This window comes from Chaetomium strumarium, assembly GCF_033439665.1.
Source record: "Chaetomium strumarium strain CBS 333.67 chromosome Unknown B0T15scaffold_5, whole genome shotgun sequence".
Taxonomy (NCBI): domain Eukaryota; kingdom Fungi; phylum Ascomycota; class Sordariomycetes; order Sordariales; family Chaetomiaceae; genus Chaetomium; species Chaetomium strumarium.
In genome coordinates this window covers 1,877,555-1,902,839 of record NW_026944433.1, presented here as the reverse complement: position 1 = coordinate 1,902,839, position 25,285 = coordinate 1,877,555, and the positions used below count along the sequence as shown (strand labels likewise).

Below are 25,285 nucleotides of genomic sequence, written 5' to 3'. Positions count from 1 at the left end.
TATCATCATATGCGACACATTTCATTCTTCTATCGATGATACAATACCTACAGTTACATACCTCACCTAATTAGGTAGTTACCTACTTAACGTGAGGCGAGAGCAACCTCTGAGACCCTGAACCCCACATCCCCACGAACTGAAGCTTTGGAACGCTTCTGCTGGGTTGATGAGGTGCTGGCCTTGTGCGCCGTAGCACTGCTAGACCCCGGGATCCAGTTCGGTTTTCACGGTTCCAGACCTTCCCTTTTCGTATCCACCATGCTAACCTACCGAAGTTGAATATTCTATTTCTTTTTTTTTTTCTGTGAAGTTTGGAACCCCGCGAGTAAGAGACTGCCCTTCGGCCTCTGCCCCTCTTCCTAGCACGATAGCGTATATACTGCTCAACGTGGTTTCATTACTACCTATCTCCGATCACACAACCTGGTGATCTTTGCTTCTTCGTCCTCGCAGCTGGTCACCACAATGTCTTCAAGCGGGACACTCAACCCGGAGTCAGAGAGCTTCGAAAGCCGACCAAGGTTCTATATCGGGCAGCATGACTCCAGCCGATTTGAGGCGCTACCTGACGAGCAGTACACTCAAGTCCTCAGCAGTGGAGTAAGTCCAAGCATAACACCAGAGAACGGGCTCCAGTGCTGACAGGGAACAGTTCAGTTTTGTCACAGCGCCCATCACAAACCAGCATTTTTTCAAGCGTGTGGTTTCGTTGCATACGGAGTATCTCGAGGAGCGAGAGCAATGGAGCCAAGCGCGGGGGCTTACAGCCAGCCAGCAGGCGAACGTGTCCCTGCCAGGTCCCATTGTGCCGACCCTGACAGACGAAGACACATCACTGTTCCCGAGCAACCACATCGGTTCTCTTGCTCCTTATTCTAGTCCCTGGATTGACCTCTGCTCTCTCGATCCTCACATCTCGAACATCTCGCGACAGGTGCTAAATCTCGAGGCCGCATATGCCAACTTCTGCGGTGCCAGAACCATCATTGTCCCCGGGCCCCGGCGGGACGACAGCAGTCGTGGTATTGCCCAGTATGCCCGCGCGGTGCGAGAAGCATTGCACGTGGCGAACCGGCTCAACATCATTATTCACATACCCATGTATCGAGAACCCGGCCTGGAGGAAAAAGCCGAAACGCTCACCTCCATCTTTCATCCTGAAAGTACGCCAGAAGCAGAGGCTGTGAAAGAGATCGACCTCTTCAGTGCCTGGGATTCTTGGAACACCATCAGATCCGTGTGCAGTTACTCGGCGAGGCTGTTTGTTGGTACGTGACAATCAATGGCCGCGGGTTCTCTTTACATACTGACTCCATGTAGCCCTTCGGATTCCGCGCCGGGTGCCTGAAAAGGCTCTACAGGAGCGGTGGTTTGCGGAACCCCTGCACTACTTGACGATTGACCGAGAGACTTTCACGCCAAACCGTGCCGGGCATCCCTCGCTCACCAGACATCAACAGGACCTGATCAACCGCTACATGCGCCTGAGAAGCCGGCCGTGGCTGATTCTTTCCGATGTGGGGCCCAGTCCGGAGGAACTAGCAGCGCACCGTGACTCGATGGCTGCCGACTTCCCATCCCTGGCTGAGGCGAGCCAGATTGTCATGGCAGGCGGGTCGCGGCAGGCGCTACCCCTGAACGCGCATGTTGGATACATGGAGCACCTTGAGCGCCAGCAACCGCCGTACTCAGCGATGGAGACACCAGCCCTTACAAGCTTCCAAGACTGGCTGCAACCGCCTCTGCAGCCGTTAGCCGACAACCTTGAGTCTGCGACATACGAGGTGTTTGAGGGCGATCCGGTGAAATATGACCAGTACGAAAAGGCCATCACTGAGGCCATGATTGAGTGGAAGGAGCTCAAGAAACCGACGTCAACGGCCACTCCTGAGAACCCGTCCAGCCGTGAGCTGGTTGTCACAGTCGCCGGGGCCGGCCGCGGCCCCCTGGTCACCCGTGTGCTGCGTGCTGCCGAGAACACATACACGCCCATTCAGATATGGGCACTCGAGAAGAACCAGGATGCCTACGTTTACCTGCTCCGGAAGAACAAGCTGGAGTGGGAAAACCGGGTGACTCTGGTGAAGACAGACATGCGTGGCTGGGAAGGCCCCCGGCTCAAGGGAAGAGAGGACGTCATCGGTAAGGTGGACATCCTAGTGACGGAGCTTCTGGGCTCATTCGGCGACAATGAACTGTCGCCCGAATGTCTCGACGGCATCCAACAGCACATCGCCCGGCCCCACGGCATCTCCATCCCCCAGTCCTACACCGCCCACCTAAGCCCCATCTCGACGCCCCGCCTGTTCGCCGACATCAGCTCCAGAGTCACCGGCGATCCGAATGCCTTCGAAACCCCCTGGGTAGTCCGCCTCTTCGCCATAGACTACGTCGCGCAGAAGGTCCCGGGCCATCCTCGCTTCCAGCAGGCCTGGGAATTCGTCCACCCGGTCGAGATATCGCGCTGTGACGACTTTGCCACGCAGCACGGCAAGGCGGCCAAGTACGTCACGGGCGGCGTGGGCAGCATGGCCGGATCGAGCGGCACCAACGACCACAACGCACGGCACTGCCACCTGACATTTGTGTGTCCCATCCGCGGCGTGATTCACGGGCTGGCGGGCTTTTTCGAGTCGGTCCTGTATGCGTCGCAGACTGGGTCCGGGAAAGAACCGGTTGAGATCAGTATCCTGCCGGACCAGATCGACCGGAAGAGCAAGGATATGATCTCGTGGTTCCCTATATTCTTTCCGCTCAAGGTATGGCGTCCATCGTATCGATTTTCTTCTGTCAAGAAGAACGGACCTAACCTCCCTTTTAGAAACCGCTTTACTTCCCCCAGGACACGGAGCTCGAGGTCAGCATGTGGCGGCAGACAGATGACAGCAAGGTGTGGTACGAGTGGTTGGTGGAAGTGTATGCCTGGGCTGGGCCGAAGACACGGATCAAGGTGGGCACGTCAGATTTGCACAGCAGCCGCAAGGTTGCATGTTTGATGTAGCATCTTATTGTCGCGACCCTACCGCGGAGTCTTAGTGCTCCTGCCTGCTGACCGACTGCTCGAGGGGGACAAGCCCCTCGTCGACTTGGCCGCGGGAGTGTAGCATGCTGCGGGCAAAGGCAGGAACCCATGGCGCAAGGCGACTGTTCCGCCGAGCTATCCTGCGCTCTTCCAGAGCTGTTCCATCCAGTTTTGCTGTTGCCATGCCCGTTCGGGTACCTCGTAACTTCCCTTCATCTTCCCACATGAAAAGGCCGACGAGGAACTTTCTTCCTTCATCTTGGCTTTGCGTGATGAACAATCTTCCAACCGCCTTCCCCCTACTTCCCATTCCCGGTCTAACCCTCCATCTTCGTGTCCCGATCCCCCTCCCCGCCCTTGTCCGCAGCCGTCACGTAAAGTACGTTATTGCACCTGCTAACCCGTTAGTCCCCTTTTCTCACCTGCAGTCCATTCCACTCCTGTCCGGAGACATGTGAATAACCTACCGTATCAAAACCTGCCCCAACTGTCCCGTAAGCTTGCGGTCAATGTACTCCTCCGTGTTGCTCAGCTGGATGTTCATATAGCTGTCGATGCTGACCAGCCTGCCCTTGTACTCTGTCTCGCCCCACTTGAGACGCACGATCACGTCCTTGTTGACCAAGTCCTGGAGGAACGGCCGTGGATTGACGGGGACAAAACTCATTTTGTCTGTGCCCTCGCTCTCTCCCCTAGCTAGGTATTTGTTCAATGACGAACGGGAGAGATGTGGCGTTCAGTGAGGGTACCCTTGTTGGATGCAAAGCTTAGGTGGGTGGGTGATCGTTTCGGACTCGAGAGGCGTTTGATTCTCGATAGATCTGTCAGAGACCGTGGTTCGGTTATAACTTGGTAGGGTTGCCGAGGCTTTCGCAGGTTTGCGACACCTCGTTGGTTGGTCTGTCGTCAACGGAGGTCGAGGCGGAAACGCGATGCGCGCTGTGTGGTGAGATGGGCCGTTCCGTTGCTTTGCTTGAGCTAGGGAAATTTTGGCTTGGCAGCTATGGCGGCTACTAATGGCGGGGCGACTGATGATGGAAATGCAGCTGGCAACAGCCGGCACTGACTGGGGAATGAACGCCATTCTCTCAGGCGGTCTTGAAGCTGACTCGAGGCTGACTCCGAGTCTTGTGCTTTCGTTGATACATGGAACAGTATAGCATTCTCATAAGTACCTTATTGTATAGAAACTCTAAGAGAGTACCATTACATACGCATATTTCGGCAGCAAACAGATATGAGGCCAAACCAGAGTTCCCGCCTAGTCCTTCCAAATCCGTCTACAAAACCATCCAAATCCAAAGACTGCGATACTAATGTACGTAATAACTTAAGGTACGGTCTCATTCCGTCCGAATAGCTATCCAACCCCATCGACCGATTGTGCGCTGTGTCCATCTTATTAAAGATGCAGGTAAGATAAATATGCAAAACGAAGTATGCGTGCATGATGAGGTATCAATGAAACGAGGTAGAGTCTCTGGGCTGCGTAACCAGCGAAGGCAGGTAGACTCGGATGAAGGCCTCGTGTCGATGTGTGGGCGACCCGAAACGGCGACCGCTCCCTGCAGCAGTCCCATCGGCCCGGCCCGAAGATCACACAAGAATCGAAGTCCGCCACCACGTGCGCGACATGAAACCAAGCGGCGGTCCACCACTCGGAACCTAGTCCCGACATCCGCCCGGAAGGCCTCCTATATCCAAGGCGTTGGCGAAATCCCACCGCGCCCCTGCCTGTCCGTCCACCGACTGCTCGACGACTCCGGCGACGCGCGATCTCTCAATGAAGCCTCGCTGGGCAAATCTGCCTCCAGTTCAACCGCCCTATAGGCGCCTAACACGTCGCTATCGCCTCTCCACCCAGGCACAGGTGACCTTGCCGTAACAGGCGACATTGACAGGTGCGTCTTCGAAATAGACACCGGCCGTCGCGGCGAGGCCTGGTCGGAGAGCTCATACGGCGGCGGCACCGTGCGGTAAGGGAACGGCGATGCTGGCAACTCCTTGGGCGGGACCGGAGGCGGTGAAGCTGATGGTGGTCTTGATCTGGCCGATCTCTTTTTCCTCCGCCAACGCAAGAAGAAAAAGAGACCTATTGAACCAGCGATGATGAAGGCTGCTACCGCGGAGCCGACCCCGATGCCGACTGCGACGGGGGTGCTGACGCCGCTGGAAGAGGACGGGGCCGGTGTTGGGATGAGGAGCTGAGTTGGGATGGATACTGTTGGGGTTGATGTCCTACTTATGACGGAGATGCCCTTTATGAGACGGATTATTAACGAAGCGGTCCCCTGGTTGGTAGCATTGACCGGCACATTAACTTACGGAGTTGTCGGTCGCTGACGCCGGCGTCGGATCGCCTGATCTGAAGCGGACCTGGATGCCGTAGGCGGTAATTGCGTTCGACGTCTCGGAGACCACCGTTGTGGTGCCGACCTCGCCGTCCGAAACGACCGTGACGCCGAGAACGGCCAATGCGGACGCCCATGCTGTTGTGCAGCCGACAGAGCGCTGACCAGAAGAAACGGGGAGGGCGCAAGTGTACCTAAAATGGCTGTAGGCAGGGCAACAAGTCTCTAATTTAGTTGCTATTTCTCACAGCGTTTACGACAGCAGGGATCCCCGTGAAAGATTCCACCTACGTCGGGCAACATATGACGGCCGTCTCCGTCTCGGTGCTCAATGAGGCGAGACTTGAACAGGCTGTTGTGTATCCATATGGACACCAACCAGGCGAATAGTAATTCGTCGGCGCAGGGTCAAAGCCGCTGGGAAAGCAGTTGGAACCTGAGGTGAAGAGTGGTCCCTCGACGTATCTCGAGTCGCTTCCGGATCGGACTTGGTAAAGTTGCGGAGTGGTGGTTGTGCAACTTGACGGGGCTCGAAACGTGGTCGTCAAGGGGCCGACGACTGTCATGGTTGAGCCTCCCTGCGCATCGAGTATCGTCGTCTAGCCAAACCATCAAGAACCGACGGTTGTTGACCCGATGGGGATAATTGACAAATGCGTCGGATGTGCGTGGAATGATGGAGGAAAGTTCGAGAGGATGAACCTGGAGCTTCGGAATCACAATCCAGCTTGCGGCACAGTTTCCGCAAGGAACCGAGTTCGCTGGGCAGCGCCAGGGAACAACAATACACATGCCTCGCTCTTACTGTGCTCGATGCAGGCGCCCACTCACTGGTTCAGCTGGGGGCCCCGGAGGCGGCGCGGCGCTATCTCAAAACTCCTTGTCTTCCGCCTAGAACTGCAGGAACACATGCACTGACCTTTGCGGCTTGAGACATGTCGTCTTGTCATTAGTCCGCCCTCTGCGCAGCTCGATGACATTGTCAGTATGTCCCGCAACCAGCGCTTGAATGCGGAAGGCGGCAATTGCACCAATGGCGGCTATCAAGATCGGGCTGTGTCGCCTGCAAGCGCGCTGCGCACCACGTCACGTCTGCTTACTGCTGCGCAATAGCATCGTTGGGACGTTTCAGGTGGATAATATCGAGATGCGCCCGATCTGGGCATGTCATTCTTAAAGATGGATATTGTGGCTGGGCAGTCCGCAAGATGGCCCCCAACCTATCCAGAACCGTTTGCAGCTGCAGCACACGCAGCCCGCTGAGGGGAGGCCTTGAATGAGTGGAGTCGGCTTCGTCGCCGAAGAAACTCGACTGCGGCAACATAGGGTGCATCACCTTCACAGGAAGAGGCAATTCGAGTCGCATGGGATAGGTCACCTCTCATCGTTGTCATGCAGGATACTTGTGCTGACCAAGCAACCAAATGCCCAAAAAGCAGCTCTGGCCTTGCAGCCCTGTCAGGGCCAACAGATCGAGCCATCTGTCGATCACTTTGGAAATGATCCACCATCTAGGGAGCCAATAGGGGACCGCTGCCCGTCGACTGAGACTGATCAGACAACGGGACTCAATGCCCGCTCAGAGGGGCTCTCCAGTTGCACAGGAGCTGCACCGTACACGCAGAAGCCTCTCTTTGGGGAGAACAAGTCCATAATAGCATAACTCGACTTGGGAAATTGAAGTCTCAGAAGATGAGTTGGTGACGGAACCTGGAAGCTCCGCATGGAAATTGGCTAGATTCCTTGGCTAAGCTTGTCGCAGATTTCGCTGCCCACACCCCTGCACGTGCCCTGCCAAGCGGCCCCGCTTAAGGTAAGGTACCTAAGGTACTGTTGAGCTCTCTTATCTCCTTATCTGATTGCGACGAACCTCTGGTCCTGATTCCTCATCACGCTTGGAAGGCGGACAAGCACATGTCGTGGACGTAGATGCCCACATGATACCCTATTACTCAACAGTTTCAGGACGCACAGCGTCCTTTCCAGGTTGTGGCCGAGGCGAGCCTACCATCAGTTCTTCCCTAGATATGTGATCAGGTCCAGACAAGCCCAAGCACGATTTCTTCTATACGACTCTACTGGGTTTTGGGTCAATCACCGGCTGTTGTTCTTGAGAGTCTCAATTCGAATTCTACTCGACTCAACCCATGGCTTCCCTGTTAGCGGCGTTGCTGCTCGTGTCGACCGGCTTGGCCGGGTCCGGCGATGAGCGCGTGTGGTCCTCGGTCTCCTAGGTCATGTACGGCGACCATACGCCGCTCGTCTTGCCGGGCCCAGCGACTCTCACTCCTCTCGGAGCGAGTCAGATGCACGATCAGGGAGCTGCCTTTCGCCATCGGTACTTGGATATCTCGCGCGATGACGGCTTTGTCGGCATAGTTGGCATCAACTCGGAGACCATCGATAACTCGCAACTCCATATCGAATCCTCCACCGACGGCTGCTCCGCGGCGGGAGCGATGGCCTTCATGCAGGGCCTTTATCCGCCACGGCCAGACACATCGTGCCAGCTTCCAAACGGCTCGGTTATGGACTACCCCGTGTGTGGTTATCAGTACCCGAACATCCGGACCATCTCCCCTAGAGTCGACCCGGACTCCATTTGGTACGTGTGTGATGTGATGTTGTTCCGGCTTGATGTCACTGACGCGATCCAAATGAAGGGGCCGTGGGCATGACGGCTGCACCAAACATGAGAAGTTGCTGCTCCTGTATAACAACAACGGCAATGTCGACTCGATTCACCAGAGCAGCAAGGTATTCTACGGTCGTCTTTGGGACAAAGTATTTTCCGAGGCATTCCCCCGCTCGGAGGCTAGCTTCTACAACGCCTACGACCTGTACGACTATGCTGCTCACCACTGGACTCACGGCAACCGGACTCGGTCAGCCATGACCTCAGAAGACCTGGAAAGACTGCACCAGCTCGCTTGGGAAGAGCAAACACTCCGGTACGCCACCATCTCTGGACCGGGCGGCATCCAGGACGGCTTGACCGATGCTATCGCCGGCCGCACCCTAGCAAGCAGGGTTACGGCCCTTTTTATCGAGAACATGCAGTCCCGCGGCGCGCGGAACAAGCTAAACCTAGCCTTCACCTCACATGAGCCGTTCCTAGGTTTCTTTGCCCTCACTAACCTCTCCGGCGGGGCCTCCGAGAGGGGCCCATTTGCGCAGCTCCCCCGGCCGGCTGCAACGTTGACTTTTGAGCTTTTCTCGGTTGACCAGGATAGGGAGTTGGCCAACGACAGCAACAAATCCACCGATCTCTCGACCTCGTCGCGCAGCAGCAACGGGATACCCTACCCTTCGATCGACAAGCTACACGTGCGGTTCCTCTACCACAACACTACCGCCGCGGACAACGAGCGTGGCATCCTCATGCCCTACCCGCTCTTCGGCAGCGGCCGCTCGTCCATGAGCTTTAAGCACTTCAACGCGACCATGTGGCAGATCGGCGTCGCCAACACAACGACGTGGTGCCGCGTGTGTGAGAGCGAGGCATTCTTCTGCGCCGCTGTCAATCCGCCCCCGCCAGGGGTTCCTGCCCTGGCGGCTGCCCTTCTTGGCGCACTATTGACACTGGTTGCTGTCGCGGTTGTTTTGGCTGTGCTCGCGTTCCTCGCGTGAGGGGAAGTGCGGTTCTTCCCTTTTCCGGGGGTTGGGGTCCTGGGTATTTCAAGGACACGTTTGGGCATCACGTGTTGCTGCTGCTGGAGTCAGAGGCTTGGGTGTCCTGGTGATACCACCGCGCTGCGCTTTGGGTCTGCTGAGCCAATCCTCGTTCGGGTTTGTTCCCGCGGTATCATTCCTACGTATACTACCTAGCCCAGCATCAGTTAGGAAATATATCGTTTCCATACTTCAACACCCAGGTGATATAAGATGCTACCCGCCCCCCTTCGGGCTTTAAAGGCCCTATAGTGAATAAAAGTTAATATCAGCCAGGCTTGCACCTTGGAGCTTGAACAAGAGTCACCCTTCTTCTCTATGTATCTCCTTATCTTTCCCACCTATATCTTCTTGTGCCACCTTCTTCCTTTACTTTCTTTCTCGCCCTCTCCTTCTTTGTTTTTCTTTTTTCTTTTTCTCCTTTTCTTCTTTCTTCTTTACCCCCCTTTTCTCTTTTCCTTTATGCTTTTTGTTTCACTTCTTTCGCTCTCATTGGTCATCCTTGCTTGGCTTGTGATTTAAACTATCGGGGTAGACGGTGTCAATGCTGTACAGCCTTTTGTTTCCTACCTTAGTCTTGTGTAGTTGCCACCGTCAGGCTTTTCCCCTAAACATACTATAGTTCTATGTCCGTGTTTAGGCGCCCCCTTAGGTTTTAATCCTAAGTCACCACGTGGCCGCCGCCTCTCCCGCCCCTTGTCTCCGCTCTCTCCCCTTCCAAGTTGCACAGGACCCTTGCCACCTAACCTCGGATGGCGCGTGGCTCCCACGTCTCATGAGTGCTGCGCCGTCGAGGATCGTTTTCTACAGCTTACCTAGTCTTCCACGTTGCGGCACGGTGGAGGCTACCCACAAGGGTGTTCGTCTAGGATCCAGGATGATAAGGGGCCTCATCCCAATGCAAAGGTGATGTCGTTATAATCATGCCAGTGTCTTACGTAGCGGGCGAATCCGTAGAGGACAGCGCCGGCGACCTGCTCGACTGGAAACGGTCGAAAGCCCCGTTTCTCGATACCTTCGATAGAAATCAGGCTGGGGTGGAGGTAGGCCATTGTTGAAGCCAAGATGCTTTGGCACAGCCGAAAAGGGGCGGTTCACTTCCCTAGAGTACCGCCAATCGAGATCCAGATTCTATGACAGCAATAGCCGGCATCATCGCCACTAGCAACGTCATCTCGGTGCTGCTTGCTCAGCACGCGGCATGACGGTAGCTCCTGTAGTTATTAACGACTTAGGGGGCGGAGGGTCTCCCAGCAATACGGAGAGCCAATTTTCAATGTTCCAACATTTTCGGGCTTCCTGGAGCTTTCGTTGGTCGAGTATCCCTTTCTTTTCTAGCTGCGCTGCGAAACTAAGGGATGCTGCCGACAAAACTCGATTCTTGTAGAGATGAAGTGCGCAGGTAATTTATCGTACATCCGGCATTTTCTGCCCGATGCCGGCTGCCGCCACCGACATCACTGTCGGCATGCCGTTTCTTCAATGCCGCGGCAGGGATGGCTTCTGTGGCTGTCGCGACCTAGGACACCCAACTCCCTTCCACCATTACTTACTTGCTTTCTCTGGTGACCGACTTGTAGACAGGTACCTACCGTCAGTGTGATGGACAGCGTTAGTGGCTCGTCGAGTCGCACCCAAGGTCGGTCGGTCATGCCCGCGTGTAAAGTCAAATGTGCGAGTTGGATGGGGCTAAAATAAAGAATTATCGTCATTTGAATCAATTTCAAAAGCGGATAACTGTTTGTGATTTGCCGTGTGAACAACACGGGGGGCAACTACGTATATAACGAACGCATGGCAGGCTACTCCAAGCCACCTCGGAAGAAAAGCGCCCAAGGGAAGCGTGGGATGAAGAGGGTGGGTGGGCTTAGTCTCACCGCGTATATCTACTGTTAGTCTTGAAGCACTGTTGGCATGGCAACCGAATTTTGGGATAAAGTTCCCTTCTTGGGCCGGACGACTGTTGAAGCCAAGCGTCATTGAGAATGACAGATTGGCGGCGTCCAGTGGTCAGAATTGGGCGAGGGGGTCGTCAAGGGGATGTGCGGGAAGAGATCGGAGCGGAACCCGGCTAGGAATGGCACAAGTTATCGGATCGGTGTCGGAAGGCTCTGCAGGCGCGGAGTTGAGCGGAGTTTCCAATACGAGGCAGGACGCACCCGGGTAAAGACTCACACCGCAATACGGAGTAATAAGGACGTGAGTTCTAGGTACCTTACGGAATAATCTGTACTTATTCGTCTCCCTTGATCTCAAGTTGGTAATTGTCGAAAATCGATGTAGACTGGAAAGAACTCCTTGACCGCTCACTTGAGCTGGGGTGACTGCCTCGAATAAGGCTGGCTTCGGAAACAACATTTCAGGTTGTCAAAAGCCGGCAAGTGCGACCATCCATCCTCTCCGAAAGGAAGCTCCGACCAAGGAAAACGTATATACACAGTACTAGTACACTGAATGAACATCGAGGCCAAGGATGGGAAACTCACACCTCGGAGACGGAACAAAATCCATTTAGCTGTGATGGTTGTTCCTTATTATTTCAGTTCAATTGGTCTTGTTTTTTATGAACCGTTGAGCGGCGCGGGGAGGAAGTCAGGAACACGCTGTGTTCCAACACTTGCCGCTTGCCAAGACCTCGGACAGCTTTCACCCGTGCTAAATCCGACGCTTCAAATACCGGCATGCAACACGCTGAACAGTGCACATGAAAAGTTGAAGCAGGTCATGTGGTTTTCCTGACTGCCCAGATCGCGGAGAACGCGCGGACTTGCCGTTCACGGAGGCGGCGGGTCCGGCCCGGCGGGTGAACTTCGGGGCTGAGATGGATCCGCCAAGAGTCCGGTGCCGCTCATGTTTGGTTGGATGTGGAATCTTGTTGACGGTGCAGTCACTGCAGTGTTCGGCAACCCAACCTTGACGTCGCCTCCGGGTAAACGACCCACACCAAAGCTTGGAGAACAGCCCTGCAGCAGGATGCATCAATAGCACAGTAGTCTGAGTCTCGAACATGAATGTTTCTTGGCCCTTTCCTCCCCGCAGCTGCCGCCTTTTGTTCGGCTTCCGTCCCTCTCGCGACATGCTGGGCTTGACCGCTTCAAGAGCATCGTGCTACGCTGCTCCGAAGAGCAATCGCCGCAGACGGACTCTGACCGGCGGCGGAGGGGCCTGATCTGGAAGGTCTAGGGCGAGAGGCGGCCGCACAGGACCTAGTTACTGCTTATAAAGGGAGTCTGTGTTTGGGGCCTTGGACTGGCAGGTTGTCTTACCACATCTGCTTCCAACTTGTCTTCAGCATGGCGGCCGATACCGCTGAGCCTCGCGTGGGCTACACCAGCTCAGATGGTGATATCCAGCCTGGCGGTGTCGAGGATCCGGAGAAGGCAGTGCCTACACAGGATGCCACCGACGAAGAGTCCGGCACAGCTTCACCTCGACCACACCAGGAGCTGCAGCGGTGGAACGAGTCGAAAGTGAACATATTCCGCTTTTTCGCGACTATGTACTCCTTCTCTTTGTTAGGCATGACGGACGCGGCTGTCGGTGTACGTCGTCCCTCTCCCCTTCGGAAGCAACTCATAGAACCCGATGATTAACTCTCACATCAACAGGCTTTGCTCCCCTATGTACGGGATACGCCCCCCGACCTCTCGCTCTAACGCCACCCGGCTTTGTACTGAACTGACCCCTTCCAGATCGAAACTTACTACAACATAAGCTACACTGTGGTCTCCCTGCTCTTCCTCTCGCCCTTCGTGGGCTACCTCCTGGCCGCGCTCCTCAACAACCTGATCCACCACCACTTCGGCCAGCGCGGCGTCGCCTTCCTGGCCCCGATCGCGCGGCTGATCGGCATCGTCCCGCTGGTCTTCCACCCGCCCTACCCGGTCCTGCCCGTCGTCCTGCTCTTCACCGGCTTCGGCAACGGCATCGAGGACTCGGCCTTCAACGCCTGGATCGGCAACATGCAGCGCGCCAACGAGCTGCTGGGCTTCCTGCACGGCGCGTACGGGCTAGGCGCCACCATCGGCCCGCTGATCGCCACAGCCATGGTCACGCGCGGCGGGCTGGCGTGGTACTCGTTCTACTACGTCATGATCGGCCTGGACGGGCTGGCCTGGTTCCTGCTCGTGCCGGCCTTCTGGGGCGCTACGGCCCAGGTGCATCGCGAGACGCACAGGCATGCGAACGGCGGCAAGCGGACGACAACGAGGACGGCACTGCGCTCGCCGGTGACGTGGATCGTCGCCATCATCTTGCTGGGCTATGTGGGTGCCGAGGTGGCGCTGGGCGGGTGGATCGTCACGTTCATGCTCCGGGTGCGGCATGCCGAGCCCTTCATCGCCGGCTTGACCGTCACCTTCTTCTGGCTGGGGCTGACGATCGGGAGGGTGGTGTTGGGGTTTGTCACGGAGCGGATCGGGGAGAAGCTCGCCATCACGGCATACCTGTTGCTGTCGGTTGCGCTGGAGCTGCTGTACTGGCTGGTGCCCAACTTTGCGGCGTCGGCGACCTTCGTGAGCTTCCTGGGTTTCTTCCTCGGGCCGCTGTTCCCGGCCGCGATCGTGGTTGCCACGAAGCTGCTGCCGAGCGACTACCATGTGCCGACAATCGGGTTTGCCGCAGCGTTCGGCGGCGGTGGTGCGGCGGTGATTCCGTTCGCGGTCGGCGCGATTGCGCAAAGCAAGGGCGTCGAGGTGCTGCAGCCGATTGTGCTGGCCATCCTGGTGGCCATCCTGTTGATGTGGTGGATGTTGCCTGGCGGGCTGAGGCCGGGAGGCTTGGAAAAGGCAAGGGAGAACGGCGACCGGGTTGGAGATATGTTCAGGACGAGTGCTGGCTGGTTCAAAGGGCGGTTACAAGCTACGACTGCGTGAGCAGAAGACCCATTTGCTTTTATTAGGTGGCACGCACGTAGCGCAGTCTTAGATTTTTTCTTACGATCCCGTTTCGATGAATGGTTTCTAAAGCTATTGACTTTCCAGGTTACCCAAGTAAACGCCAGTACCCAATCCCTTTGACCCTTGGTTGGAACATGCTACTTCGCAATCTAATGCAAGTTCTAAATGCAACCGCCATGGTAGATGATTCAGACCACGACCCCGCGCTGTGCCCAACCATTCTTCCCCTTCCAAGCCCACAAGACCAGCCCGCAGGCAATCCATACACTGGCCGCCATTGCCCAGAAGGCCGCCGCGTAGCACTCTTCTCCATAACACAGATTATCATCCTGTCCTCCCGCACCACCGCCACCACTCTTCGTGCCCGCTTGGTACACGGCGGAGTAGACCAGCCCCCACAGCGTGGCGCCGAGCGCGGGGAACGTGGCAACGATGCCCCAGTTGGTCGCAAAATTCTCGACGCCCCAGATGACGGTGATAATGATGGGCGTCAGGCTGAAGACGGCGCCGTACCCGGCCCCGACCAGCCCGGACACGATCCAGAAGCGCTCGCCGTGGTTCTGCACCAGGCCGGATGCCAGCACGGCCAGGCCCACGGAGAGGAGCACGGCGAAGAAGAGGAGGAAGGAGACGCGCGAGAGGGCGAAGCGCTGCAGGGTGCTGCGGCTGAGGAGTGGTGTGGTGATCTGGACGTGACGGGCTTTGGGGCTTGGGGCGAGAAGATCGGTTAGCGTGCCGGTGAGGAGGCGGACGGCGGTGCTGGTTATTCCGACGATGGAGACGTGCGTCGCTGCTGAGGTCGGCTTACCCGTGTAGTGGAGGGTTGGGGTTGGGGAGTAGAGGGTCTTGATGACGGTGCCCATGTTGTTGATGAAGGCTTCGCCCGGGCCGATCATGAAGAAGAAACCGACAGCGAAGCACCACATGGTGTGGTCGGTGAGAAATCGGCGGGTCTCGGCGTTGAGCACCCATTGTTTCTTCAGCCGAGCTTCTTCCTCCTTGGGGTCTTTGGTGCCCCGGTCCCCCGTGTCGTCGAATGGATCGCTCCGCTCAACCGCTCCATGCCCGTTCTCGGCCCTCCCTGGCGTGAAGATAGCACTGCCGTCAAGGATCCCGCTCCTCTCCAGCTCCTCCACCGCCTCCTCGATCAGATCCTTCTCGTCCATGATCTTGAGCCCAAACGCCCCTATTACGCCCACTATCACTAACAGCCCGGAAAGGAACACGAAGAACTTGACCACATCGATCTCTCCCTCCTCCGCCGGCCCGTTCTCGCCCCCGCCCGTCTCGACAAACAGCCGGCCCCCCACCTGGCTCAACCACATCCCGCTCAGACCAAACGCCGCAATCGGCCCGGCAACTGCCAGACCCCGGTGCTTGCCCATCCCAAAGTTCTTCGCACACGTCGCCACAGCACTCATGTACATACTGCACGTGCCCACGCCAATCGCCACAAACGCCAGCACCATAGCCGCATACCACATCTCGCGCTCCGCTCCCGCCGCCTCCCCGCCGCCGGCCTTCAGGCTCTCGGCCCGGGAGAACGCGCCCGCCGCGCCCGCATAGCCCGTCCCAAACGCCGCCGCAGCCAGCAACGAGAGCGGTGCCGGCCCGGACCGGTCGCACAGAAACCCCAGCAGCGGCACGGGCACGTACATGGCGATGGACGCTGCCGAGGCCAGGCCGTTTACCTGGTATTGCGAGTAGTGTAGGCGGGTCTGCAGAATGTGGCCATAGAGCGAGAAGATGGTGATGGAGCCCGCGCACAGCGACGAGAGGAGGGCCGAGAAGAGGGAGATGACGCGCAGGCGTTGGGCGCGAGCGCGAGCGCGTGGTGTTGGCGATGGGGAGCGGACGGAGGAGGAGCGGCTTGTTGTTGGTGTTGGCGATGGCGATGGGTGGACGATTGATGTTGCGGCTGGAGCGTGGAGAAGAGGGGTCGACTCGTCGCCTGGCATGGCGGAATGTATCGGGAGGGGTTTCGGTAGGCCGGACATATTACAGCGGCACCGGTGGCATAGGTGGTAGCGGTGAGGGTAAGTGTTGATGTGTGAAGGACCGCTGTCCGAGAGTGCCGAGATCCGCCTGCGACGGCCGTTGCATGCGCTCACTCAGGGCAGGTCAGATCGAATCTCCATGAATGGAAAATGGAATGGAGGATGTTAGCAATATGGTTGGCGGCATGCAACGATTCGAATCCATCATTCCCGGAGTACACATCCGTATACGCGAAGACTCGGATAGAGAGCGATGAATTCAGGGACCAAGAACTCCGTGTTACGTAGTAACTACCTGGTAGTACGTGTTAGTACGGAAGCCTGAATTCACGATAACGGCACTACAGCCACCCCACCCCACTAACCACACCAAAAATCCAATATGCCCAATGACTCAATTGGCAATGCAGACAACGGGCACTTACATATTAAGAACTTTGCTAGTCACACTCGAACTTTTAGCGTTCATACCTATACCTATATCGCCAAGCTAAGTATAGGAGCTATGCTATAATTTGAGCACAAGTTCCATTGGCGTAGCTCTTGTAGTTGAACCACAGTGGCTTCCGTAGTTCAAACGCAACCCGAAGTTGATCGTAGTGGCTCTCGTAAGGTAGTTCAGTCGCATGTCCAATCGTACTCGACTGGCTTCTAGCTACGATTGAACTGCGAGGACTATTTGGAAGGGAGCACAGTCGCTGGAGGCTAAGCGTATCAATGACGTGCTAGGTTGAACAGGGGGATGCTGACTCCTGAGGCGACTCCGGCGTCATCTCTTGTCCTCAAGGACACTTCCGCTTCGGCAGACAGTTATAGAGCGGACGATTCCCCATCCATGCGGCTACATGGTATCGCAAGGGAAACAGATGACCCGAACCGCGGCTGTAACCGCATCTCCGTCGTCATATCCGGCTGTCCTCAAATCGCACCAGCGCTGACGTACATCAATCTGCAAAACACAACACTATTCCTTTATGACTCACTAAAGTTCCCAATATAGCCCACACTTTAGTGATGGTGGTGAACTAGCGACCAGGGCGGTTCGTGCTTGCCGGACGGAGCTAATATACTACCAGTACTAGTAGCTACTCCTTTTCAGGGATGGGAAGTGATATATGAACTGTAGGGAAGTGCGTGGTGCTGTACAATTATTCTATTCCGGGTCCATCTAATCACCATATATCCCCGACAACGCCAAAAAGAACCGACACTATTTCCCAATTTCCACGCCACCTAATTGTCAAATTAGTATCAACGTGTTTATAGTTACTTACTCCCGGGAGGGGGAACAAACCTGTTGCGCCAAGATAGCGCTTTACATCGCCATAAATTGCGAACTGCGGTGTCAGGGTCAGCCGAAGTCCATTGTTTTGTGAATTCCTGCGTAAGGACTGACCTGGAACGCGGTGAGCGTTCCGACCATGAAGAGACGGGCGCCGATGCCGGTGTAGGAGCCCTTGAGGCCGAGCTCCTTGGCGATCTTGATCAGACGGGTGGTGGTGCCCTCGCCAGGGAGACCCTTGGTCTTGTTGATCTTGCTGAGCATAGTGTCGGCGGGCTGCGAGACAATAGCAGCGGCGAAGCCGGCAACCAGACCGCTACCAAGGTTGACGGTGGTCTGCATGCCGTCGGACATGTCCTTCTTGGGGAAGACGCGGTAAACCGACTCGGCAACCTTCTCGTAGACGACGAACTTGGCCATGGTGTACGGGATCCTGGGAGCTTTCAGCATGGGACGAGTCAAGGGGAAGGGGAGGGACCGTGGTGGAGCTTACTGCTTGAAGAGGATGGGACCGAAGCCGGCGTAGAAGGCGCCAACGCCCTCGGTCTTCAGCATCTTGCCGAAGCCGCTGACGAGCCCGCTGGCGAAGGTGGGCTCGGAGACGAGACGGATACGGGTGGCCTCGAGCGGGCAGAGGGCGATGTCGGCGAAGAACTCGGCGGCAGCGGACGAAGCGAGGTAGACGCCGGTCCGGTACTTGGAAGCGGTATCGTAACCGAGGTAGTTGATGAATTGCTGCTTGAAGAACTCGTAGCCACCGAACTTGAAGGCGCCCTGAAGGAAGTAGCCGGCGAAGGTAGGGCCGACACCGGTGAGCAGGGCACCGGCGCCCTCGTTCTGGATGACCTTCTTGAAGCCGCCGATCATGCCATTGTTGTAGGTGACGGGGTCGAGCTGGATACGGGTCTTGACGCTATAACAAGCCGACCTGTTAGCGAACAATGGCTTCCCGACTTGTCGTCCTCCCTGGAAGGCGTGTCTGCAATGGGGCGCGACAGGGCGCGATGGGCGCATCGCAGAACTAGGGAACGTACACATCGACGGGCGTCAAGGCGCCGTGGGTGACTGAGCAGCAGATGGCGCCGGCGAGGGCGAATCTGGAGTAGAGGTCGACCCCGCTGATCTGGGGAGCGGCCGGAGTTTTTGTTGCGCTAGCCATTTTGTCTGCTTTTGCTCTAGTAAGAGAAAAGAAACTGAGTGGAGTTGATCTTGACGCTCGTCGGTCGCGAGAGTCGTCACGAGGGCAAGTCAATTGGACCTGGTGAGAGAGAGATTGCCGGTGTGGTTGGTTGGCAATGAGCCTTTTTGGAAAAAGCGAGGCACGGCAAGGTGGCTCCGAATCGATGGAAAAACCACCTAACCTCGAAAAAAAAAAAAAAGGTCCGGTAAATCCCGGTTACTCGTATGCCCGGTTACAGCTTACACGGGAAGGCGGCAAAGCACGGGCCAACAGTTACAGGAGTGAAGCAGGGTCTTGGCTTGGCTCACATCGTGGCAAAAGCCGGCCAACCGCGTGTATCTTCTGCCACACGTGTAACTCCCTCCGGGAGTGTACTATGTAGGCGGTTCTCCTATATCAGAAAGCAGAGCATTCCAGCACATAGTTAAAAGACCAGCTAGGTTATGTATCTCCTGGAAGTCCCAGTCATGACCGTGGTACTGAGTTGAAACTCCGGAGGTTGAACGGGAGGTTTCAAATTGACTGCAAGACTGTATGAGCGTTGGCTTTGCCGGCTTATTTTGGGGGACTTGGTGTATCTCTAAAATAACCCCATGCCCAGAACTGCAACTCCATGGTGGCGTATACGCGGAGAAAGAGATTGATTCAAAGAACGTGTCATCTGATTGATATACCCCGAGAGCTTTCCATGTTCTTGCACCGGCCTCTCAAGTTTGAATTTCAAGTTACTCAACCACCTACTTCTGGGGGATAACGTCGTCATCGGTATAGCCCCGGCCAGCTTTTTGAAGGATTGTGTAAGCAACCGAAGACGTCTCCTTGGGGACAGTGAGCACTCACTATAGTGTGGGAATTTGGCCAGCTCGTCCAAGTTGCCGGCCTCATACAGATCGACGACAGTTGCGTATGAGCCCCTGGGGATGTACTTGTTATGCTGGACGCCATCTGCATCGGTGAACAGGTTCGTGTTTGGCTCGACGTATCCCCCGCACTCCTCGGTGCCGTTGGCTGCTGCATTGCTGCCCGTGCGGGCGAGCAGCACGCCGCCAGGACCGCCACCGCGGTACCACTGGGCCGAGCAGGTGTTTTTGCCTCCCGCACCAATGCAACAGTGGGCGTCCGCGCCGTCCCGGCAGGAGTTGAGCGCGCCGCCGGTACAGCCCTTGTGGTCAAAGGAGTAGATGTTGTTGCCCAGCTCACAGGCAAAGCACTCTACCATGACGCAGAACCGGTAGGCCGGGGGCGATACTGTGTCACTTGCCTCGTAGGGGCACTCGCAGACAGTTAGTGGCTGAATCGATACTATGATGATCGTCGTTCGTCGCCCTCCGCTGGCTCGAACTTCCCGTATTAGATGTCCTGCTGACATTAAGAGGTAAGCCAGGGCGACAGTGAACCAGAACTGCCATAGAGATGGAATACCGTACATTTACAAACTCGCCAGAATGACAAATACTCTACCTCCACTCGGGCTCAACAGGTCTGACAGAGAAGCCGGGTGGCAGATACAGCGCACATTCGGCCTCCTTCTCATACCCCCAGACAATCGGATCATTCCACCCGCAGTAACCGACTCCCGGGATCGGTCGTTTACCTTCCCATTAGGGAGACAATAGTAGAACTACTAGTGACACTGCATAGTGGCTACAACCGCCCATCTCAAGAACTTAGCAAGGGGAGTGAATTCAGCTCTGGGTGAGTACGATTCCGGTTCTACCTTGTGGAGGTCAACATGACATGCAACTTCTAACAGTCCAGTGTCCACAACATACGCCGTACGGCCCCTGACAACAACGTGGATTATCAGGATTGAAGTCTACGCGGAGGGGCCTACTTCCTCTCAGTCCCGTCTTGCCCATAGAGAACGACCTTTCCATCTGCCGTCTTGACGAGAGGTTCTCCCTGCGCTTTGATCACAACCCCTCTTGCCTCCTCATCAGTGGCCGGGTTCTTCTTGACCTCGGTGATGACGTAGTCTTCGTCTGTATACTGCTGGTTGTCTGATTTCAGTGTCAGCATCCCCTTTTTTCTTTTCTTTATTTCCTTTTTCTTCTTCTTTTCCGTGAGTACGAGTAGACAGGGAGACAGATGACAGATGACTTACCCCATTTCGGGAACTTGGCCAACTCATCCCATCTCCTGTTCGCGAAGTGCTCGCCAGCCTCATTTGCTCTGCCCGTAGGGATGTGTATCTCGTGCCTATTTCCGGCATCATCGGCGTAGCTCATTTTGTTGCCCTCCACGGACACGATGTACTCGTAGCCTTCTTTGGCATCTGCATAGTCCCAAGGACCGCTGGGGCGTAGGATGTTGGCCAGATCTAGCGGCTCAGAAGCGTCAGCCATACTGCCCGGGTTGGTATGGCGAGGAAGAGGATAGCGAGTTTGCTTTTGAAGTTGCGACAGTGGACGAAAGCCAGCATAGCATGCATGCCTTTAATGTGTCAACTTGAATGCCGATACACCTGATAGGCTGACGTCACGCCACCCCATACTCCGTACTGCCGCCTAGAACGGCGTGTAAACAATGCAACAATACGCTCTTTATTAGGTAAGGTAGCTGCCTAGATCGGCATGGTGCATCCACCTCTCTCATTGGGCACCGTTCCACTTATCCACGGCATTTCCGCGTCGCTGCCTTACGGGTTGCCCATGCTGCCGTCAGCATGGGAAAAGGGCTGTTGGAGTCCGGGTATGATCGGGACCCTAGCCAGCGGTCTCCAGTAGATTGATCTCTCCTCTATTAATGTGTCAGTGTGACTAGTCCCTCGACGGCGGCGGGTGTCCAGTCACACACCCTGCTAATCTCTCCATCCGCGTGCCGTGCTGCGTAGTTCGTCGGCCAGCCTCAAGAGATAAAATTCTCTTGCCTCGGCCGGCAGCTTCTTGAACGTGTTTGCGATGCGGGCAATATCCTGCCTCCCTTTCTCATAAGCGCCGAGATCGCGGTTGCCATACACATCCCGGCCGGACGCATAGTGCCCGCTGTCGAGGTCCTTGAAGAAGACATTCACCGCGATGCTCCTATCAGAGGTCGGCGTCGCCGTGTGCAGCCACAGCGCGGGAAGGAAGAGCACGTCGCCTGGCGAGAGTACGGCCTCGTGTGGGTGAGTTTGCGCAAGCTCTGCCGAATTCAGTGACGAGAACACGTCTACGCTGGAACTAGATGCCCCAGGTGCAAAGGACAAGTGCTCGACATCGGATGGTGGGAAGAGAATCAGCCGTTTCGAGCCGCCAATCTGGCAGTAGACGTTTGCCATGACCTATGCCTCGTCAGTGTGTCTACCCTATATGAAGGATAATAGGGCGCAATACGAGAAGGACGGTCAGGCAAGGGTTCGGGATCAGGAGCGGGCCGGCAAGTGAAGGTTAGGACAGGAAAGCAGAACGGGGAGAGCAAAAGAGAAATAGAAGAGGGAGGAAACTAGAAAAGAAAAGAAAAAACAAGAGTAAAGGAAGGAGTAAGGAAGCGGATCACAGACGGAAAGGAACCGTCGAGTACATGGAACGACTCACATCGTAATGTAGCCACATATTCACCGGTCCCGATAGACGCAGCACAGAGCTGAAGAGATTCTCCTTCACCTGTGACAGTTGCTCAGGGAGCACAAAATCCAGGGCCAGGGCTGGAAAGTCGTCACTCAACATCGCCGGCTTCTCCAAAGGCTTCTCATCTGACAAAGCCCTCAGGTAGAGTTTACCACCCCGTTCTACCCTCCGGGCAAAATCGCCGAACTCGGTCGTCACATAGCGGAAATTCTTTGTCGTGAAGTCCATAGCCTGCGTCATCGCTTCATGGATGACGACCTGCTCATATCAGTAAAAAAAGAAAAAGCAACAAAGAAAAAGAAAAAGAAGAAGAGAAAAGAAAAGAAGGGAGGTTGTCCGCAGAGTGTGGACTCTCACCTTGCGATCTTTTCCAACCTTGTCCGCGAGGTAGTCTAGCGTCCAGGCTGATACACAGCTGCCGAGGTCGAGTCCCTCAATTACAACTGGCCGGCCTTTACGAACAACCTTCAAAAAGTCATCCGCCGTCTCCAGCTCTAACCGCGGAATTGTCGTGATTCTGGCAGTCCCGTTACTCGTTTCAGCTTTTGCAGCTGCTGGAGAACTGCGCTGACCTGGAATGACGTCGATAGTCTTCTCATGCACCCACCGAGGACTAGACGAGGACACCGCCGCCGCAGTGTCCCCAGCTGAAGGAATGTGGAAGCAGAAGACGCCGCTGTTCCAGAAAGTACCCATGGAGAAGCATGTGGCTCCTCCCCCGACTACCACGACGCTGCCATCCGGTAACGAGACAGCCGAGTGTCCAACAAACAGCGGGCGTGGTATTGATTGCTCCCGTAGGGAACTGCTGTGACCGAGGAGCCGGCAAGTGATTCTGACCCCCTTTGCCGACACGGAGCACAATATCGCCTCATCATGACGGCTCAAGAGATGGTCCTTGGCCACGCCCCCCAGTATCACGAACTCATCACCGTGCTGCAGACAGCTTGAGCCGAACCTTGTCAGCAATCGGCGAGATGTGGAGTCTTCCACATCCCCCAAAAGCGTTGGCTTGGTGAATTTGACAGTGGGTTTCTATAGGACTTGTCAGTCGACTGCCTGTCCGCTGCATTGTGATGAACGACATAGCTAAGGTAGGTAGGTACCTTGATGTCCGAGACGTCCGCTTCCCAGAGAAAAATCTGGTCCGAAACAAGCCCGTCCTCTAGACCGCCAGCATAAATACCGCGAAACCGATTCCTGCCCGTACTGCTTCCACACGCCAGTGCTGCCCCATACACCGCAGCCGGTCTGTCGCCGAGTATCTTGCACTCTACCCACCCTATTTCAGGCTGGTACACAAGGCATCCGCCAAAGGGGTCGATCGGTCCTCTGCCGCCAACAAGCAAGGCGAGACCCGACTTCCCCAACGCCGTAACGGAATGCCTGGACAAAGGGATGGGTAGATCGTGTGTCTGTCTCCATGTCCTCGAGTCCTTGTCGAACAACCAACAATCCTGGAACGGACTCGACGGGGAGCCGCGCCCCCCTGCCAGAAGCACGCCGTTGCTTCCGAGGTCGGTAAGGGAGTGACACATCCTGGTCGTTGGCCCGCCCTCACGGAAGTTGAGGGATCCGTCGACTCCCGGATCGCCCAAACTGAAGACGTCACACGACTGCAACCGGCTTTTGGTCCCCAGTCCCAGGATATTCAGCACCAACGGTTGTGCCGCGTCCTTCGAGAGTGCCATGGCCGCCGCAAAACGCCGCTTGCCTCTTTGGCCGTGGCACTCGTCGTACTGCAGTGCCACCGGCTGGACGGGGATCCCTGTGGTGGGCGGCAAAGATGGCGCCGTTGCCGCGGACGAGTTGCTCCCGGTCCCTGTCTTGGCATGCACCACGCAGTAGTGACTGGCAAACAGCGCAAACTCTTCCCATTCGTCAAACGGCTCTAGCTCGTCCAACCGCCGGCGGTCGGAAGCAGAGAGGAACAGCTCGTCCGCCCATGCCTGCCACATCGTCCAGACCTGAGCGGAATCCCACCCCCGCGACGAGAAGCGCGTGTGCTGATCTTGCACGCCCGGGTACCTGCGCACCGACTTTGGCGGGGTGTTAAGCTTCCGGAAGTGGTCCAGCATGGTCGATGCGAAGGGGTGGTCCTCGCCGTCAGGGAGGGTCTGCTCGAGGAGAACGAACTCGGCTGCGCACAGTCAGCACCGCCTATTCTCTTTGACAGCAGAAAAGAAGTAAGAAAGATAAAGGGGAAAAAAAGAAGAGAAAGAAAAAAAGCAAAGGAAAACTCACCATCCCCAACAGTGGAAGCCCATCGTATCACCTCATCGGCCCCTTCTGTCTCCATATACGTGATTGATACCTCAGCAACGAATATGAATTTGCACGCTGCAAAGTCGCCAACAGCCGCAGTTAACCCATGCTGAAGAGTCTTGAGGTCCCTCAGATCACAGCCAACCTGCACATACTGATCACTCTCCAACACCACGGGCTTGGCCAATTCCCCTGCCTCCTTCACCCCGGTAAACGCACCCAACAGCTCCGGCGTGCCTAGTACCGTCTGCCTCTTCCTCTCAATCAAGTCCGGGAAATCGACATCCACAAACTTCACGTTTTCACAGTCCCCGGGGTAGCGGGTGAGACACTGCCAGGGAAGGACATCGCTGTATCCCGCTCACTCTCCAAAACGCTCATCAGCAACAGTACGATGCACAGCCAGTGAAAATAGGATAGACAGCCGAACAAAACCAAAAAAAAAAAAAAGGTGAGTCGCCGAGAGGAAGAAGGAAAGGAATCTGACCTGCCACAACCCAAATTGACAACCACGCGCCTCTTCTTCTCCTTCCCCCTGGTCTCTCCTTCCCCGCCCTTACGCAGGAAATCTCTCACCAGCACGTCGATCACCCGCAGGCGCAGCCAGTAGCCCCTGTTGATGAGGGGCGCCCGTCGCTGGAACTTGCGGACAAAGTAGCGGAAGAAGTGCGGCTCGTCCGGATAGTAGAGCTTCTCGACGCTGCGCTTGGAGACGATGCTACTGTTGTTTGTCTGTGCAAGGGGGCTATGTGTTAGTGAGTGAGTCAAGGGCAGAAATTATGTTAATAAGGTACGGTAGGTAGGCTAGGGAAAGGTATGCAGACGCACCGCCATGACTTGTTCGTCTTGAGCTACTTTCGCGGATTTGGTTGGCCCAACCGAGCCAGGCGAGGGCTTATTGCCTTCTTTGCCCATTTTGTCTCTTTTGCTGTTCTATCTCTAAGGTAAACCCGGAACCTTGAGACTGCTAGTCGCTTGAATTTCTGCTCTCAACGTGAGAGAATTCCCATCCAGATCGGGAAATCGAGATACTCCGCACTGTACAGTTATCGACTTGGATTTCTCTC

General features: G+C 56.0%; 9 protein-coding genes across 9 annotated transcripts; 3 read left to right on the top strand and 6 right to left on the bottom strand.

Annotated features, from left to right (window-relative positions):
- The first annotated feature begins 116 nt into the window (after positions 1–116).
- On the top strand, positions 117–3,360 carry B0T15DRAFT_418581 (PRMT5 arginine-N-methyltransferase-domain-containing protein). Its single transcript, XM_062865506.1, has 4 exons — positions 117–603; positions 656–1,271; positions 1,324–2,762; positions 2,825–3,360. The coding sequence occupies exons 1-4, from the start codon at positions 469–471 to the stop codon at positions 3,002–3,004; spliced, it is 2,370 nt and encodes a 789-aa protein (XP_062720251.1). The 5' UTR covers positions 117–468; the 3' UTR covers positions 3,005–3,360.
- On the bottom strand, positions 3,361–3,990 carry B0T15DRAFT_536602 (uncharacterized protein). The gene has a single exon (XM_062869559.1). The coding sequence runs from the start codon at positions 3,690–3,692 to the stop codon at positions 3,489–3,491; it is 204 nt and encodes a 67-aa protein (XP_062720250.1). The 5' UTR covers positions 3,693–3,990; the 3' UTR covers positions 3,361–3,488.
- A 606-nt stretch (positions 3,991–4,596) lies between these two features.
- Positions 4,597–6,354, bottom strand: B0T15DRAFT_242683 (uncharacterized protein). The gene is made up of 4 exons (XM_062863085.1): positions 6,296–6,354; positions 5,668–6,180; positions 5,351–5,579; positions 4,597–5,283 (listed from the first exon to the last, which is right to left on the bottom strand). The coding sequence occupies exons 2-4, from the start codon at positions 5,940–5,942 to the stop codon at positions 4,720–4,722; spliced, it is 1,068 nt and encodes a 355-aa protein (XP_062720249.1). The 5' UTR covers positions 5,943–6,180; positions 6,296–6,354; the 3' UTR covers positions 4,597–4,719.
- Positions 6,355–7,364: 1,010 nt separating this feature from the next.
- Positions 7,365–9,030, top strand: B0T15DRAFT_242650 (histidine phosphatase superfamily). The gene is made up of 2 exons (XM_062863084.1): positions 7,365–7,981; positions 8,040–9,030. Exons 1-2 carry the CDS (start codon positions 7,614–7,616, stop codon positions 9,004–9,006), a joined length of 1,335 nt encoding a protein of 444 aa, XP_062720248.1. The 5' UTR covers positions 7,365–7,613; the 3' UTR covers positions 9,007–9,030.
- Positions 9,031–12,234: 3,204 nt separating this feature from the next.
- Positions 12,235–14,028, top strand: B0T15DRAFT_242579 (major facilitator superfamily domain-containing protein). The gene is made up of 3 exons (XM_062863083.1): positions 12,235–12,590; positions 12,657–12,671; positions 12,741–14,028. The coding sequence occupies exons 1-3, from the start codon at positions 12,342–12,344 to the stop codon at positions 13,920–13,922; spliced, it is 1,446 nt and encodes a 481-aa protein (XP_062720247.1). The 5' UTR covers positions 12,235–12,341; the 3' UTR covers positions 13,923–14,028.
- Positions 14,029–16,225, bottom strand: B0T15DRAFT_242572 (major facilitator superfamily domain-containing protein). Its single transcript, XM_062863082.1, has one exon. The coding sequence runs from the start codon at positions 15,941–15,943 to the stop codon at positions 14,135–14,137; it is 1,809 nt and encodes a 602-aa protein (XP_062720246.1). The 5' UTR covers positions 15,944–16,225; the 3' UTR covers positions 14,029–14,134.
- A 928-nt stretch (positions 16,226–17,153) lies between these two features.
- On the bottom strand, positions 17,154–18,384 carry B0T15DRAFT_494928 (mitochondrial carrier domain-containing protein; the record flags this gene model as incomplete). Its single annotated transcript, XM_062867065.1, has 5 exons — positions 17,154–17,176; positions 17,238–17,280; positions 17,340–17,658; positions 17,719–18,138; positions 18,260–18,384. 5 exons carry the CDS (start codon positions 18,382–18,384, stop codon positions 17,154–17,156), a joined length of 930 nt encoding a protein of 309 aa, XP_062720245.1.
- Positions 18,385–19,142: 758 nt separating this feature from the next.
- On the bottom strand, positions 19,143–20,750 carry B0T15DRAFT_494927 (uncharacterized protein; the record flags this gene model as incomplete). Its single annotated transcript, XM_062867064.1, has 4 exons — positions 19,143–19,186; positions 19,246–19,678; positions 20,275–20,405; positions 20,510–20,750. The coding sequence occupies 4 exons, from the start codon at positions 20,748–20,750 to the stop codon at positions 19,143–19,145; spliced, it is 849 nt and encodes a 282-aa protein (XP_062720244.1).
- A 175-nt stretch (positions 20,751–20,925) lies between these two features.
- B0T15DRAFT_242390 (methyltransferase-like protein) lies at positions 20,926–25,228 on the bottom strand. Its single transcript, XM_062863081.1, has 8 exons — positions 25,047–25,228; positions 24,706–24,950; positions 24,198–24,568; positions 23,060–24,093; positions 22,311–22,988; positions 21,921–22,211; positions 21,202–21,667; positions 20,926–21,144 (listed from the first exon to the last, which is right to left on the bottom strand). Exons 1-7 carry the CDS (start codon positions 25,131–25,133, stop codon positions 21,206–21,208), a joined length of 3,168 nt encoding a protein of 1,055 aa, XP_062720243.1. The 5' UTR covers positions 25,134–25,228; the 3' UTR covers positions 20,926–21,144; positions 21,202–21,205.
- Positions 25,229–25,285: the final 57 nt, after the last annotated feature.